Source organism: Onychomys torridus, chromosome 7 (genome assembly GCF_903995425.1).
Source record: "Onychomys torridus chromosome 7, mOncTor1.1, whole genome shotgun sequence".
In the NCBI taxonomy this organism is placed as follows: Eukaryota; Metazoa; Chordata; class Mammalia; order Rodentia; family Cricetidae; genus Onychomys; species Onychomys torridus.
Genome location: NC_050449.1, coordinates 60,063,134 through 60,078,833, shown reverse-complemented (window position 1 = coordinate 60,078,833; position 15,700 = coordinate 60,063,134). Strand labels below are relative to the sequence as shown.

Below are 15,700 nucleotides of genomic sequence, written 5' to 3'. Positions count from 1 at the left end.
CCTCATGAGTTCAGTTGCCCACTCATCCACACTACTTATTTATGCACACTGAGTCCCTGCAGAGGTGCCGCTTTCGGGACCACCTTTCCCTCTGACATCCTTTGGTACGATTGCTTGCTCATTCTGTCTCCGCCAGTTCCTTACCACGTGGCACTGGCACAGAGATGTTGTCTTACACCGGATGTGCTGAGGCTTTGCAGGAGGAGGTGGTGTCGAAAAGCTCTGCTCTAGGGTGAGGGAACAAAATGAGAGACCCAGGACGCCAGCAGAGCAAAGGGAGGGAGGCAGTCAAGCCTGGCTTCTCCACCACTGTGATCCCTGCTTCAGAATGGTCAGAGTGCATCAAAGTGACGCCAGCTGTCTGGGGCTCACGTCTGCCTCAACTCCGAGCCCAGAGGTTCCCTGGATCGACAGCAGCAGCCCCGCTCTGATTCCTGAATCTGCTTTATTTCTCTGCATAAGGAACCCTGCACAGGCGAATCAAACTAAAACAAAATAAATATATGAATATTCATGTAAAACTGTCCTTTCTAATGAACAATTATACACAATGTACAATTTCATGTTCACCAGGTGGGCTTACAAAAATGTATCATTCCCAACTAAAAATGCACCAAAATGGTTCCATGCAAACTTATCCAAAGTGACCAAAAATACAGAGGGAAACCTGACTGAGCAGTTTCTGCTTTTGTTTTTGTACAATCACAGAAAAATAAAAACATCTAGTTTCTTTGTTTCATTTGCAGTAACTAAATGTGGCCACTGTTTATGTCGGCTTATGTTCCTAAAACATCTATGCAGTCACCACAAAAGTGTATCAACATCAAATCGAAGTGGGCATCACGGAGGAGAAAGGGGTGACAGCACCCTCAGCCGTCAGTAGTCAGTGTCAGAGCCCTCGGCGTTGTCCACGTTTCTCGAGAGCATGTAGTTGTCCATGTCAATTGAACGGCAGTTGTTGATGGCATAGCGCAGGCGCTCAGCCATGACCAGCTGGCTGGAATAGGGAGGCAGCCGCAGCTGGAAGAAGCACGTCTGTGAGGTAGGCAGACTGTCATAAGGCTGTGGAGAGACGGACCCAGAACTGTTACCAAGTATACCACAATACCAGAGAGCATAGAGCTACCACCACCACCACCAAGACAGGAAAGGGCTTCTCCCTGACTTCAGGATAGAATCTTAGGCTGTGTCCATCTGGCTCATTTGCATGGAAGCAGAGATGAAGTCCTGGCAGAGGCACATGGGATCCACTGTCCTGGCCCCTAAGACTTCCAGGCAAGTAACTTCCTCCTTTCCACTTCCTCCAATGGTCCTGTAATGTCCAGTGACAAGCTCTGACTAGGTAGGACTGCTTCAGAACACTACCCAGAACCTGTCAGAGTAAGAGGTGAGAGTCCCCTCCTGCTTACCAAGGGGCACCGATTTGAGGTCATGATGGGGATCCCCCAGCAAAGAAAGCGAAGTGGAAGGGACCAGGGTGCTGTCCCTTCTCTGCTGCACTGCTGTCTGAGCCTGTGACCAGCAGTGAGGAAAAGCAGTCAAGCCAGGGACTGCACTTAACCCACAGGGATGCCCACACTGAAAATGGTCATGACCAAGACTGTGTTTGGAAGCTGGTTTTTGTTGGTGGTGGTGCTTTGTTTGGTTTTGTTTCAGACAGGGTTTCTCTGTATAGCCTCGGCTATCCTGGAACTTGCTCTGTAGACCAGGCTGGCCTCAAACTCACAGAGATCTCCCTATCTCTGCCTCCTGAGTGCTGGGATTAAAGGAGTGTGCCACTACACTCAGTTTTTAAAGAGGAATTTTAAAAGTGTACAATTGAAAATGGCTTCTGCTAGAAAGCATGTTATATACCTTCTCTGGCCCTCTCTGCTAACAACCATTTTCCAAACTATTTGCAAGGACAGTGATGATCTTATGTTATTTATTTTTTAGACAAGGTCTGTTATATAGCTCAGGCTGGCCCTAAATTAAACTCCTCCTTTACTACTGGGATTACAGTGTGCACCACAGCTGGCTATAAGTATTTATTTACTTACTTTCTGAGGTTTTAAATTTATTTTCGGCCACCGCTGCTACTGTTTCTGGGATTGCCATTTCATAATTGGTTACTACAGCTAGCACAGTGGAGACCCTGGCAGCAAAAGTAGCTACTACAGTTAATCTTTTATTCTATTGGGCATGACAAATTTAGGTCAATAGTTATATACATTTTGATTGGCTTTGAAAGTTATAAATTTACAAACTCAAGTTCCATTTGCTTTTGGGATACCATCTTAGAAGGACTCCAATTTGCAGTAATGCTTGTTAAGGAAGGGAAATGGCTCAGTGGCCTTTAGCCTACCAGCTATGGGTGGGTTAAGACTTCTGTTGGTCTTTTCTGTGTCAAACACACAGATTGCAAGCCCAGTGCCACTTAGAGATCTTTGGCAACAGTTAACTCTGCAGCTCTCACATGATTGAGCCTGTATGATAATGAGTATTCAGAGACGGGTAATTCCTGGGGGGCGCTCACCAACTTAAGGCAGAGTGCCTGTGTGGCCTGGACAGGTGTTTCCATGACAGGTAAGGTGACCTGCTGACGTCCCACGCAACCTAAGTCAGAAGCTCATTTTTTAGTAAAAGTGGGGTACCTGTAGGTCCCTGGCCCGAGTTTTGGGTAACTGTTGCCTTGCTTGCTGACCCTGACCTTGATATCCTCTCTATGCTAATTCCCTTCGAGATGCCACCCTCCTGAATGCTTAAGTTCCTTGTCTGTGTATCCAGCATATTGGGTGTTAACAGCTTAGATGCAAGATTGTAAAACATCGGAAACGAACTTCTGCCCTCTGGGGTTCTCCCATTGTGCTGTAAGCCTGTATTTAAGACCTCCTCCCTCCTTCAATAAACGGCATTCGGCATTCAAAAACAAACAAACAAACAAACAAAAAAGAATCCCTTGTGTATGTACACCACATTTTCTTTATCCATTCCCCTGTGTATGGACCTAGGTTCATTCTATGCACACTTATCATGTTTGTTTATTAAGCATTCTCTAAATAAAAATGTAGATTTATTTTTTTCAAAAAAAAAAAAAAAAAAAGATTTGTTTATTATGTGTACAGTGTTCCACCTGCAAGTATGCCTGCAAGCCAGAAGAGGGCACAGGTCTCATTACAGGTGGTTGTGAGCCACCATGTGGTTACTGAGAATTGAACTCAGGACCTCTGGAAGAGCAGCCAATGCTCTTAACCTCTGAGTAATGCATCTCTTCAGCTCCACTACAAAGTATTTAATAGTAAATGGTTCTCTCCTTGCAGTGCTGGGTTGTGAGTGCCAGGGCAGGACTCCCTACTGGTTACCTTCCCCCTCTCCTCCTACCAGCCTTCTCTTCCTTTGTGGTGATATATTGTGTACCCTAATAAAATTTGACCGAAGATCAGAGGACAGAAAAAACCACTAGATTAAACATAGATGCCAGGCAGTTGTGGTGCACACCTTTAATCCTAGCACTTGGGAGGCAGAGATCCGTCTGGATCTCTGTGAGTTCAAAGCCACCCTGGACTACATGAGATTGATTCAGACTAGGAGAGAAACAAAGCCAGACAGTGGTGGCACCCATGTTTAATCCCAATACCAGGAAGCACATGCCTTTAATCCCAACAAGGAAGGTATATAAGGAGTGAGGAGACAGAACTAAAGGCTTTTTCGGCTGAAGAAAACTTTTCAGGCTGAGGAGTCCTAGAGGTAAGAGTGGCTTAGTCCTTTGTCTCTCTCATCTTTCAGCATTCACATCAATATCTGGCTCTGAGTTTTTTTATCATAAGGACTTTAGAAGTTCGAACAACATTCCTTGCTTCGCTTTCTTTGAAATCAGTGCTTCTCAGAGCTCCCCCAGGCTGGCTGCATTTCAGTGGTGGGACGCAGAAGCTCATCAGCCTGTGCATGTGTGTGTGTGTGTGTGTGTGTGTGTGTGTGTGTGTGCGCGCGCGCGCATGCGCTCACGGAGGAAGAGGAAGGGAGGGAGGGAGAGAGATTGAGATTGATTGATGACAGGGATATGGGCAGAAAAGCTAAGGACAGTGAGGAAGGGAAAGGCCACCAGATGACTTTGATGACCTAAACATGGACACTAGAGAAGTGATCTGAAAGCCACAAAGGAAACATCCCCAGTGGTCAGTTTACTGAGGCGGGAGATTAGTGACAGATTAACTCCTGCGGGGGCTAGGCAGCCTGGGGCACATTCAGGGCAGGGGTCATTTCTAGAACTGAACAGAAGGAGCTGTTACCTCCTTCCCACCTCACTGTGCAACAACAGACAGACTGACTTTACAGCTTCTGGCTAGTCATGCAGAGAATGAATGTGTGGAAAGGATCTTTTCACAGCCTCCTCCAGCAGGCCAGGAACAGAGCTCCAGCTGGCGGCTCCAGGAGCAGAGCTCTGTCTAGAGCAGTGGTCCCCAACCCCACCTATCAGATATTTACATTACGACTCATAACAGTAGCAAAGTTACAAGTTATGAAGTAGCAACAAAATAACGGCCCCATGAGGAACTGGATCAAAGGTGCAGCATTAGGAGGGTTGAGAAGCTAGGACTGGGGCAACCTCAGGAGCAGCTGAAGAACCCAGGGCAGACACCGAGGCTGCGGGAAGCGCCGGGTGAAGCATCTGATTTTCTTTCCCAAACACCTGCACCTGCAGAGAGCTGCCACACACAGGGGAGGGGGACGGCTGAGGAACAAGGAGGACAGAGATACTCTAGGGGCTGTGCCCGAGTGTGGAGGCCAAGAGAAGGTCAAGCAGAAAGCCTGGGAAAGGATCCCAGAGGATGATATCCTAGAGAGAACACTGGCTCTATCCTTAAAGAGCAGAGCTTGCTAGGTATAGCTGGAAGGGCATGGAGGAGAACTCACTCTGTAAAGGCTCCAAAGCAAAAAGAGCATGCTCTACTGGAGCCAGAGACAGACAGAAGCCCATTATGACCAGGACACAGGGGTGGGGGCAGAGGCTTGACTGTGGAGAAGGCAAGCAGCATTTACCTTGGGGTCCCTAAAAGGTCTACAAGGAAAGAGCCACAGCCGTTAGTGGACTTAGAAAGATGGCTCTGGACCCCAACGTGTGCTTCAGATTCTGAGCTGTTTATTCCTAAACCACCTCCAAATGCAACCAGGCTGGGGTCTGCCGCCTGAGCCTCTATGGTGTCACAGCTGGCTAGCACTGTGGCCTAGATCTCCAGGTTCCTGCACACCAGGTGTGCACCAAACAAGACTGGACCCTGGCACACAAGTTACAAATAGAAAAGGCACAGGCCTGAGAGGCAGAAGCATGAGGATCCCTCACCCACTCAGGTGGGGAAGGGAAGGTACTGGCAGCAACAGGCTTTCCACATTCACTTAGGCTATTTCTCACCACAGCTAACTGAAGTTCAAGTTTATACCTTAAGTTTTTAGATCTGGATGTTCCAAGAGCTAAAGCCTGAATGCGTGGGCCTTCTGGGGGGGTTCAACTTTGGTTTCCCCAGCAGGTAAGCAACAGAAAAGGAAAAAGAGGGCAAATTTTAACCAAGGAAGGAAAACTGCATACTTACCCTATCGACCTTCATGATTTGAAACCTCTGAGAAATGTCGGCGGTGTTGGCTGGCAGTCGGGAGCGCCCAGACACAAAGCGCATGAAGAGCACCCGCTCCTCATTGGAGAACTCTTCCAGCGTGCGCCAGAGCCACTGTACCAGCTGGTGTTGTTCGTCCACCTCGCGGTAGCGCACGACCTTCTTCAGGACTTCCACACAGATCTCAGGCATCCCACACACCATCTGCTCCAGCTGCTTGGCCGTGAGGAGGGACAGCAGTGGCACAGGGACAATCCAGGACATCCCCTCCCGAACTGCAGCCACCTGTCCCAGGAGAAGTGTTCATTAGCACACACTTGTGCAGGGGACATCACAGAACAAGCTGTCCACTCCAGGCCGGAGGGCTGTGGCCGGCTACCCTGTCTGCGCTCCGCCCTGCTCGGGACTCTCACGCTCTTTTCAGTCTTAATTCCAACTCCATGTAGTTGGCCTTCTCTCCCCACAAAACTTTAGTGACTGGGGCCCCAGTCAGTAGCCACCCACTCATGTTTCTAGTCACATGCAGCTATGTGCTGCTGTGTGCTGTGTGACTGGTCCATCTCCTCCTCCACGGAGGCCACTCTTGAGTACTGGTATGATACAGATGATTATTCTCATAAAAACTGTGTCCATTGGAAAACACTTTTTGAAAAGCACGAAGAATAGATAATAGAATGTCAGTAAAGGCAAAGAATTTAGTCAAGACATTGCATTCTAAGTCTGGGATCCAGCACTACTATCATTTAACTGTTCTCAAATGAAAAAGGAGGTAACTAGTGTTCACCATGAGTAATGAGGACAAGATGATCTGGGCAGCTGAGAACAAAGAAGGACATACCGGACCTCTGCTCAGAAGCCCCCTGTGGGACAGGAGGCAACCTTACTTACCTCAAATGCTTCTCTCTGACACAAAAAAGGAAAAGTGCACCCTGGAAAGGCCCTGGGGGGCCCTGCTGCTATAGTTACTGTGCCTGTGCTGAGAGACTGCTGATGGTATCCCCGAGGTACTAAGGGGTATATCCACACTACAGACTGTCAAAATCAACCCAACAAGGCCAGCAAAACAGAAAACAAAGACTGTTTGGAGAAAAACTGAGGTGTGAGGCTGGCTGCTTGGAGGCGGCAAGGAGGTGACTGGGGACAGTCACAGGAGGAACATTCAATCTACAAGAAGAGGCAGAAGTGAAAACAGAAGCAGCCAGTTCATTGAGAGAGGAACAAGGCAGAGAGAGTGAGCACAGCAGACAGCCAGGAGCTTGGAGAAAGGGTCAGGAGAACCAGCCTGCAGGGAAGCCTGGACTCTTGGATCTGCAGAGGCCACATGCTTATTTTTCCCTAGACTCTGCGTCTATGAAGTGCTGACAATAACCCTTATCTCCCTAAGTACCCCATGGAGAAAAGTGCACACACTGGGGTTCAGCACTAGGCTGGACCAGTACACTTTTCATCAGGACTGGAGATATAGCTCAGTAGTGTAGCACTTGCCTCGTACCGACAAGACCCTGACCTTAATTCTCAACTACACATACACAGACACCACCAACCTCCGCCCCCCCCCTACACCCCTTTCCATCATGAACTGGAGACAAACCCTGAACTCTGGCCCTGTAAACCCTGTCACCGACTGAACCTACCTTTGCTAAACTAAGGAAAACAGTTTAACTACTGAACTGGCCCCAAAGCCAAACTCAAAGAAGGATCCAAGAATGAAGGGTATGGAACTTCAAATAACTGAACTTAGATAGCCTCAGAGCCTGGATCCAGAGCTAAAAAGGCCCAACATACCCTAAAAATGAAAACTATTACTGATCTTTGGAAAAGAGCCAACTGTGGACAGAATATCAACCCTATGGTCACTTATTCCTGCCCTAAGCTAACTCAGTGCTTACCGGTGTTTTAGCACAGACCAGAGACCACCAATGACAAAGGAGGTAAGCGCCTCACTTGCCGCCTCTCAAGCGGACTGGAGAAACAAGACTCAGATGGTCTTAGGCCACTGTACCACACAAATATGACACAAGCTAAGTGTGTTTCAGAGTAAGGGAAGAAGTCTCTCCCAGTTAGGAGAAGCAGGTCTGTGAAGGAGGTGCACTCCTAGCTAGGCCAAAGGCAGGTCTAGGTCAGAAGGGAAGAGGCTCTTGTGAGGCTGTAAGACCCATATTTAGGGCTGACTGACCCAGCTGGAGTGGGGCACTGGATGGGAAGTAGTAAGAACTGTGGGCCAGACATGTGAGGAGTGGTAAGGAGGGCCTCAGTGCTGGGTGAGAGCTTCTCCTCACAACCAATGATCAACTCAGAGCTGACTTAAGGACATGGGCAGTGACATATGGCCTAAGAAGTCTCTGGGTAAGGTCTAAAATACTGATACAAGTGAATCTATACATCAATGGTAAATAACGGCCAGATCTGGCAGTAACTGGTGAGCTCTTGTCTGGATAAATTAAAGCATTCCAGGCACCTCCTCCTGCACCATGATGTTTCATCTCACCTGACGGTCCATCTCATGCAGTCGATACTCAATGGCCCTTTCCACATACTCCTTCCTATTGGAAAATGTGAGTGGGATACTATTTCCACCAGGGATTATGGGAACCATTTTGCCATCAGCACTCTGGCCAACAAAAGAATCAAGAGGAATCATCTAAGAAAAGAAAAACAAGAAATTTTATTACATGGTAGAGAGGAGAACAAAAGCATGTCTCACACACAAAACAGTAAGAAAGATAAGGCTTTAGTACTAAAAACAAGGCAGTCCAGGCAGGTATGACTACTCAAGACCATGCTGACCCATCTGATACAGGTAAAAAGAGGTACATCTTCACTGTGTTCTGGCCACCTAGGAACACAGGTCCCTTTCCAGTTGGCACCCCTGGTTTTCCACTCTGATGGGCAGAAAAGTCGCTGAAGTGAAAGAAACAGGAGCTGGGGACGAGCACCAGCTCTACACATGAGCAGTTACTGGGACCACTAAGACTGAGCCGCCAGGAGCAGCTTGGCCCAGACATGTCAGAATCAGGCACACAGAAAGAGGACAGCATTCGACTCTACACAGAGAACTTCCCATATGCACATAGAGGACGTCCGTAGAGAAGCCTCCATGTGCCAGGGTTTACCTCATGGAAACTGTCCTCAGTAATGCCACTGTCTTCAATGTGAAGGATGCTGTTAAGGGTCTGCACGTAGAGCAGATCCACCTCCTCCAGGTCCTCCAGGGTGAGTGGAACACAACACAGCTGCTTCCACACCAGGGGGGCCAGGTGAAGGTCCAGAGGCTTTTTGGTCCGAATGGCAACCCCCATTAAAATTCCCAAGAACTTAAACTGCATTAAGTGTTCATCAAGGCAGGCAGAGGGGTTAAAAAGGAACCTATGAAGAAAAGCAAATTTTCAGCAAAGATTCCTCCCATCAGAAATGAGTTCCCCACAGCTAGAACATTAGATTAGACCTGTGCTGTTGAATCTAGCAGTCATTAACTACATGGAGCTATTGAATTCCAGTCTAAACATCCCCACTTCCCCTCTTTTGATCTCATGTGCTGGAATTGTAAGCACGTGCCATCACACCAGGCTTAACTTCAGATCTTTAGTTAGCCTAACCACATCTGAGTGTTCACCAGACTACACAGGAATATTGTTTTGGACAGCATAGGGACAACATTCTGAATTAATATCTCCATGTGTGTATTTATATGTGTATGTATAAGAAAGAGATTGAGAGCATGTGTGTGAGAGACAGAGAATATGCATGTGTGCATGTGTGCTTGTACATGTGGTGGGTTCATGAGTATGTGAAGGCCAGAGGAGGATGTTGAGTTTCTTCCTCTATAGCTCTCCACCTTATTTTTTTGAGACAGAGTCTGGCTGACCTGAACCTTACTATGTAAACAAGACTGGCTTCAGACTCATAGAGATCAGCCTGCCTCTGCCTCCTGAGTGGTAGGATTATGGAGTGTGTCCCTACCTGCCTTCCACCTTATTTTCTGAGACTGGATCTTGAGACTGGACCTCCTACCAAATGTAAAGCTTACCTGGTTTTGCCTAGGTTGGCCAGCCAGTGAATTGGCCTGTCTCTAGCTCCCAGCATCAGTGTTCCAGGCACAAGTAACCCCCCAGGTTTTATGTCCTGGGGATCTGAACTCAGGTCCTCTTGTTTTCAAGTGCTCTTACTCACTAAGCCATCTCTGAAGTTCCTATTTTGTTTCTGTTTTGCTACAGAGCTCAGGCTAACGTCAAACTCATGATCCTCTTACCTCCACTCCCAGGCGCTGGGGTTACAGGCATGCCCCGCCAAACCCCACTATACTCAGAAGAAAGGTAAAAGAGCTAGAGAATGGCCTAGCAGCCTCCTGCTCCAGAGTGCCCCACATTCTGCAATCATTTCACTTGTAACTCCTAAGTCTTTAGAGAAAGATGAAAAATTAAAAAATTACAAATACAAGGACACTAGCGGATTGTGAACAACCAGCTCTATGACATGGCATTAGCAGAATCTAAATGAACCATGCATGGTAAAGCCTGAAGAAACATATGGCAGCCAGGGTTCATAAGTGACTTTAAGTTTCCTCTTCCTTCTGTACTACCATCCATCTGTTTCTCAGTACTGAGTGAGGATGGCAGTGTCTGTTTGTCACCATGACAGGGGCATGATGGGTGCATTGCTTCAGGGTCACAGTGAGGACTCAGTGGGAAACACATGTGAAGTACTGGAAACAGTGCCTGGTGCACAGGAAGCACTCGGTAGGTGACGGTCATTATTAAGACATTTGAGAAGCAGGTCTCTCTTACCTGTCTCTATTGTAACCGACTTCTGCAGTAGCATTAGGAGATGGGATGAGAAGGTCAACGACACCAGTTTCAAGTTCCTGCAGGAGAAGAAAGTGGTTTGTTGAGAAATGACAATCAATGCATAAACCAACTACATTAAAGATAATACTGGAAAGGGGATATTTTGAGGAATTTAAATGCTATGCTTTAGCAATCTCTATAGTCTAGTTCTTTTTGTGATTCCAAACTTAAAGAGAAATTATGAAGTCCTTATGTGAGAAATCACCTCTGAATGAAGAAGCAGCATGAGCAAGATCACCAGGGAGCACCTGTACAGCTCAGAGCAGGGTGTGGTAAAATTCCAAACTGACTCAATAGTGAGAGCTGAGTGTCACTCAAGCCACAGGCTTTATCAGGCAAAGTGGAAAGAACAGTACTAATCCCGAAGCAGTCTGCCAGTGTGGCTTATAAAATCAGAACTGGTCCAAACTCTAAAAATTACTGTTTCAACTTCAAAAACTGTGTTTACTTGTATGGTTCTGTGCATCAAATACAAGCAGTATCCTCAGAAACCAGAAGAGGGTGCTGAACTCTCCGGAGCTGAGAGTGGGCACTGAGAACCTAACCTGCATACTCTAGAAGAGCACTAAGTGCTTGTAATCACTGCAATATCTCTCTGGTCCCAGTTTAAACTCTTTAACACTCATGTTTCTATTCTTCTGGAGCCTGGTGGATCCACTTTGTTGTAGAAGCACCAAAATAAATCACACAGTGGTCCTGGATCTGTCTCCTAGAATGTATTCATGTGTCACTACTGTATCTTCTACTACAGCGTAACATGGTGGATGGGTAAGTCAGTGATCTTGACGTGCTAAGGGATCTCCATAAAACATTTCCCAAACTCACTGCAATTCACTACACAGCATTAGCAGCATAACTGAAAGACTCACAGATGCAGCTATGCTATACTGACAATAGTCAAAAGACCACTAACAGACCTTAGTAGGGACACTTCATGCATGTACCTGGCACATCTCTGTGATGGTGTCATCAAATACTCCGCCAGCATCATCAGCCCCTTCTCCAACCAGCTTAACCTTCCATGCTCGGGAGGGTAGACGGAGGTCTGATGCATTAAGCTTCACCACTTGTCTTGCTATTTGAACAAAGATGGGTTTACACTTCCGTCCTCTAAAAAGAAAAAAGAAATAATAAAACAGCAAAAGAGTAATATAACATAACTCTTCATCTCCACAGTTCACCACAAAGATCCTTAGTGGTATCTTTCCATCAGTGAACAGACATGGGGACTAGAGTGAGCGCTGTCACTACCCTTTATAAGTGAAGAAGCTGAGGCACACAGATGAGCTGGCAGTAATATTCTAACTAGAGAAACACACATGACCTACCTGGTTGATATTCTCTTTACAGTAATCTGAGGCCCATAATTTTTGCCTTGAACCATGGTTTTCCCTATGGAGCGGACCATGGGGAGTGTGTAGACTCTTGGAGCTAACAGAGGTCGTAGTTGGCCCTGTACAATGCCCCATGTCCCAGCATTGTAATGAGATGTGCTGTTCTGTAGACAACATAAGGAGATCAGAGATGGCATAATTTCAGACTTAAAAGAATAGTACTTTTAAATATAATTTCTTTCTGAAATGTCCTTTAAAATAATAGATCTGAGTCTCAGTTAAATTAATAACTTAAAAAAATACTGATAAAATATGACTACCATTTTTAAAGCCTTATAAAACACAGAAAAGTAGAAATCCAGACATGGTATAAAACCATCCATCATTCATCCACACAGAGATAACCCCACTAACACCTTGCATTGCCTTTCAGTCTGCGTGTATACACATAAATTCTCAGCAAGTGAAAATGTACTATTCAGATATCTCTCAGCTACTTTTCTCACATGGCTTCTTATCAGACACTTGTCACTTAACTAGAACCAGCTCACTGACACTCTAGCGGGACAGACCCTCCTCCTGCCTGGTTGTCGCCTACCTGTAAAAAGACATCAGCTCTTCCCCTTCCTCTCATGACTGGGGTCCTAAGGATTCTGACTGAGAGTTTTATTTTGGCAGACATGCTTACTTATTAGATAACCTAGTTATTTCTTAATTTGTGGGTCTACTCTATAAAGACAGACAAGTCAGTCAAATTTACTTCATTTTCCCTAACTTCCCTTTACTAGATTGAGAATCCTAAACTTCTCAGCTAACTTAATTCTTTAACCCTGTGTACTATACTCCTAGCAGCAGCACTGTGTACTTAGACGTTTCCCCCTTTCTTCTCCCAGGGCTAGCATGGAACCCAGGTGTCTAGTGCAGGCTAGGAAAATACCCTACCATTTGGCCACATATCAGCTGCTGAACACTGTGTATTAGACTTGGCAGGAGCTATGACATGCTCAGTCACTCATGCTTCCTCCAGTTTCAGACAAACCAAAACACTGTCTGTCCAGCCACCTGTCTCCAAATAAGCAATACAATGGAATTCCAAGTGCTGACTTCCCCATCCTTCTTGAGTCAGAGCATAACACATTAGCCATGAGAGAATTGCGCAAGGGCAGAACGGCCCCGGGACCTTGCAAATATACCCTGGGTACCACTTCCCACTCCAGCACTTTACCTGGTTGTTGGGGCTGAGATTCAGCAGCCTCCACGATGAGTACATGAGGTCAGAGAAGTGGTAGAGCAGCCGGAGCCTGGCCCGCACAGTGTGGATGCTCACCTCTCTCAGTGCCCCATACTGCGGGGGCACTGTGTCAGGCAGGCCCAGCTGGAGAGGCACCGACACACCTGCCCAAGCACAGAAGCTCTTGTGAAGGAACATGCATCGCTTCCATCTCAAGTATTTTGAAAGCTTTCAAACACAAGATAATCCCTCAATGGACACACAATCTCACTACCTACATTCTATACTTAATATTTTGCTGTATTTACTGTTCTACATAGATATCTATTCCTCTACCCATTAACTCATCTGAATGTTTTGGATGCTTCAGTACTTGTGGTGTCTGAATGAGAATGGCCCCAAAGGCTCCTAGATTTGAATGCTTGGGCACCAGGAGTGACCCTACTTGAAACGGATTAGTAGGTGTGGCCTTGCTGGAGAAAGTACGGCACTGGAAGTGGGCTGTGAGGTTTCAAAAGCGCATGCCAAGCCCATGTCTCTCTCTTTCTGTTGCCTGCAGAACTCTCTACTACCTCTCTACTACCAGGTCTGCCTGCATGCTGCCATGAGAATGGACGAGACCTCTGAAACTGTAAGCCAGCCCCAATTCAACGTTCTCTTTTATAAGACATGCCATGGTCTTGGCGTCTTGCTGTGGATATCACTCTGTATAAATAAAGTGCTGATTGGCCAGTAGCCAGACAGGAAGGATAGGGTAGGCGGGACAAGGAAGAGGAGAAGGCGGGGAACAGGAAGGCTGGGAGGAGACACTGCCAGCCACCGCCATGAGAAGCAATGTATAAAGACACTGGTAAGCCACAAGCCACGTAGCAGAGTATAGATTAATAGAAATGGGCTAAATATAAGAGTAAAAGCTAGATAATGGTAGGCCTGAGCTAATGGCCAAGCAGTTTAAATAATATAAGTGTCTGTATGATTATTTTATACATGGGTTGTGGGACTGCCAGGGGCTTGGTGGCACCTGGAGAGAAGCTCTCCAGCTACAGCGTCTCTTCAAGAACACTGACTAGGACAGTTTATTGATCCTTAAAACTTCAAATATCATAAGCCAAGCATGGTAGGATAGGCCTATAATTCCAACATGAGTTCAAGGTCATCCTCAGAAGTATGGCAAGTTCAAGGCTAGCCTGGATTACATGAGACCATCTCAAAAATCCAAAACAATGAAACAAAACAAAAACACACAAAATTAAAATAAAACAAAAAAGTCCCAAACAGAGGAAACCTAGTTTTTTTTCCTCTTTTAACAGTTTCTGTTTGAATAAAGGGACTAAAACAGTTGGGGTTGAGTGGGGGTGGATTCTTCCTTTTCTATTCAATAACTGTCAATCTCATATTAATGCATGGTGCAAATGAGGACCAGGTATTCATCTTCTGCTTGTTGGGGATCTATGTGACTGCTAGTCCTTAAGAAAAAAAAAAATGTCTCTGAGGAGTTTTCCCCAAAGACTTGCTGGGGAAGTAGGGAGATGAACAGAATAAAAGGGACTCTAAGCACCCAGTCACACACGGCTTCAGAAATTATAATACCTCAGACACCAGAAGCCAGCAAGAAGTGCTTTAGGGCTTGATTTTTAGTATCACAAATGTGGGAACTATAGAAGAATGCCATAATTAAAGTAATGCTACATTTGAGGGAAATGGAAGATACAGCCTATTGGAGGGTCCTTACTAAAGGAGAAAATTATGCATATGTGTCAGTGTGTGCATGTATGAGTAAATTGGAGGTCATTCCTCAGGATGACCATCCACCTTCTTTTTGGAGACAGGATCTTCTTCCACTGGCCTGAAGCTTGCTGACCAGGCCAGGCTAGCTGGGCAGTGAGCCCCACCAGGGTTTGCCTGTCTTTGCTTCAGCACCACTGGGGTTACAAACCTGGGCCAACATGCCTGGCTTCTTTATGTGGCTGTTTGGGCTCACACACTGGTCCTTATGATTGTGTGGTAGAAGTTTACTGAATAAGCTGTTTCCCCAAGCCCTGACTTATATTATCAAGTCTTTTTTTTTTTTTTTTTTTTTTAATGCCTATTACGATTTTGTCGTATTTAAAAAAATTTAAAGGCAGCTACTGTTCATACTCAACACTGGAATAAAACAGCAGCAGCTGGACTTGGAGGGAGCCACTTGGTATCCAACGGCTACTGAGTGAGGGATACACACCTCAGGGCTTTTCATCTTTGTAATAACTATCACCTTCTTGCTGTTCTGTAACGAGCTTTCCCTACCAGCCCTGGCTACCCTGGAACTCACTATGTGTGTAGATCAGGCTGGCCTGGAATTCAAACAGATCCTCCTGCCTCTGTCTAAGTGCTGGGATTAAAGCTGGGTCATCATGGCCAATTTTATTTGTTATCTTTTTATCTATATAAAAATATACTTTTAGATGCTCTAACCTAATTAATTTTTGCTTGCCTAAAACATATGCTGATTTCTTTTGGGACTGGAGAGAGAAGGAGAGAGCACAGGAGTCTTTGCTAGACACTTAAGTCTGCAGAGAAATGCCTCATATAAAATATTTATGTGCTTGTAGCACAGAGAATGCTCTAGAAGCCTTGACAGTTTCAGATAGATGCTGGGTGCCCTCCCAACTACAAGCAGACAGTGTATCAGGCACTGGTGAAAGAGCAGCTGGAGGAGGGCAA

The 15,700-nt window shown here is 46.1% G+C and overlaps 1 protein-coding gene across 11 annotated transcripts in view; it reads right to left on the bottom strand.

Moving 5' to 3' along the window:
• Positions 1–426: 426 nt before the first annotated feature.
• The window catches only part of Herc1 (HECT and RLD domain containing E3 ubiquitin protein ligase family member 1), a 162,602-nt gene continuing 147,328 nt past the window's right edge, over positions 427–15,700 (bottom strand). For all 11 annotated transcript variants that reach the window (XM_036192321.1, XM_036192314.1, XM_036192311.1 and 8 more), the window contains 8 exons: positions 12,992–13,161; positions 11,761–11,930; positions 11,377–11,542; positions 10,373–10,449; positions 8,702–8,954; positions 8,077–8,229; positions 5,568–5,873; positions 427–1,062 (listed from right to left, as the gene is read on the bottom strand). In XM_036192321.1, coding sequence (XP_036048214.1) covers positions 877–1,062; positions 5,568–5,873; positions 8,077–8,229; positions 8,702–8,954; positions 10,373–10,449; positions 11,377–11,542; positions 11,761–11,930; positions 12,992–13,161 — 1,481 coding nt within the window. In that variant the 3' untranslated portion in view covers positions 427–876. The remainder of the gene's footprint in view (positions 1,063–5,567; positions 5,874–8,076; positions 8,230–8,701; positions 8,955–10,372; positions 10,450–11,376; positions 11,543–11,760; positions 11,931–12,991; positions 13,162–15,700) is intronic.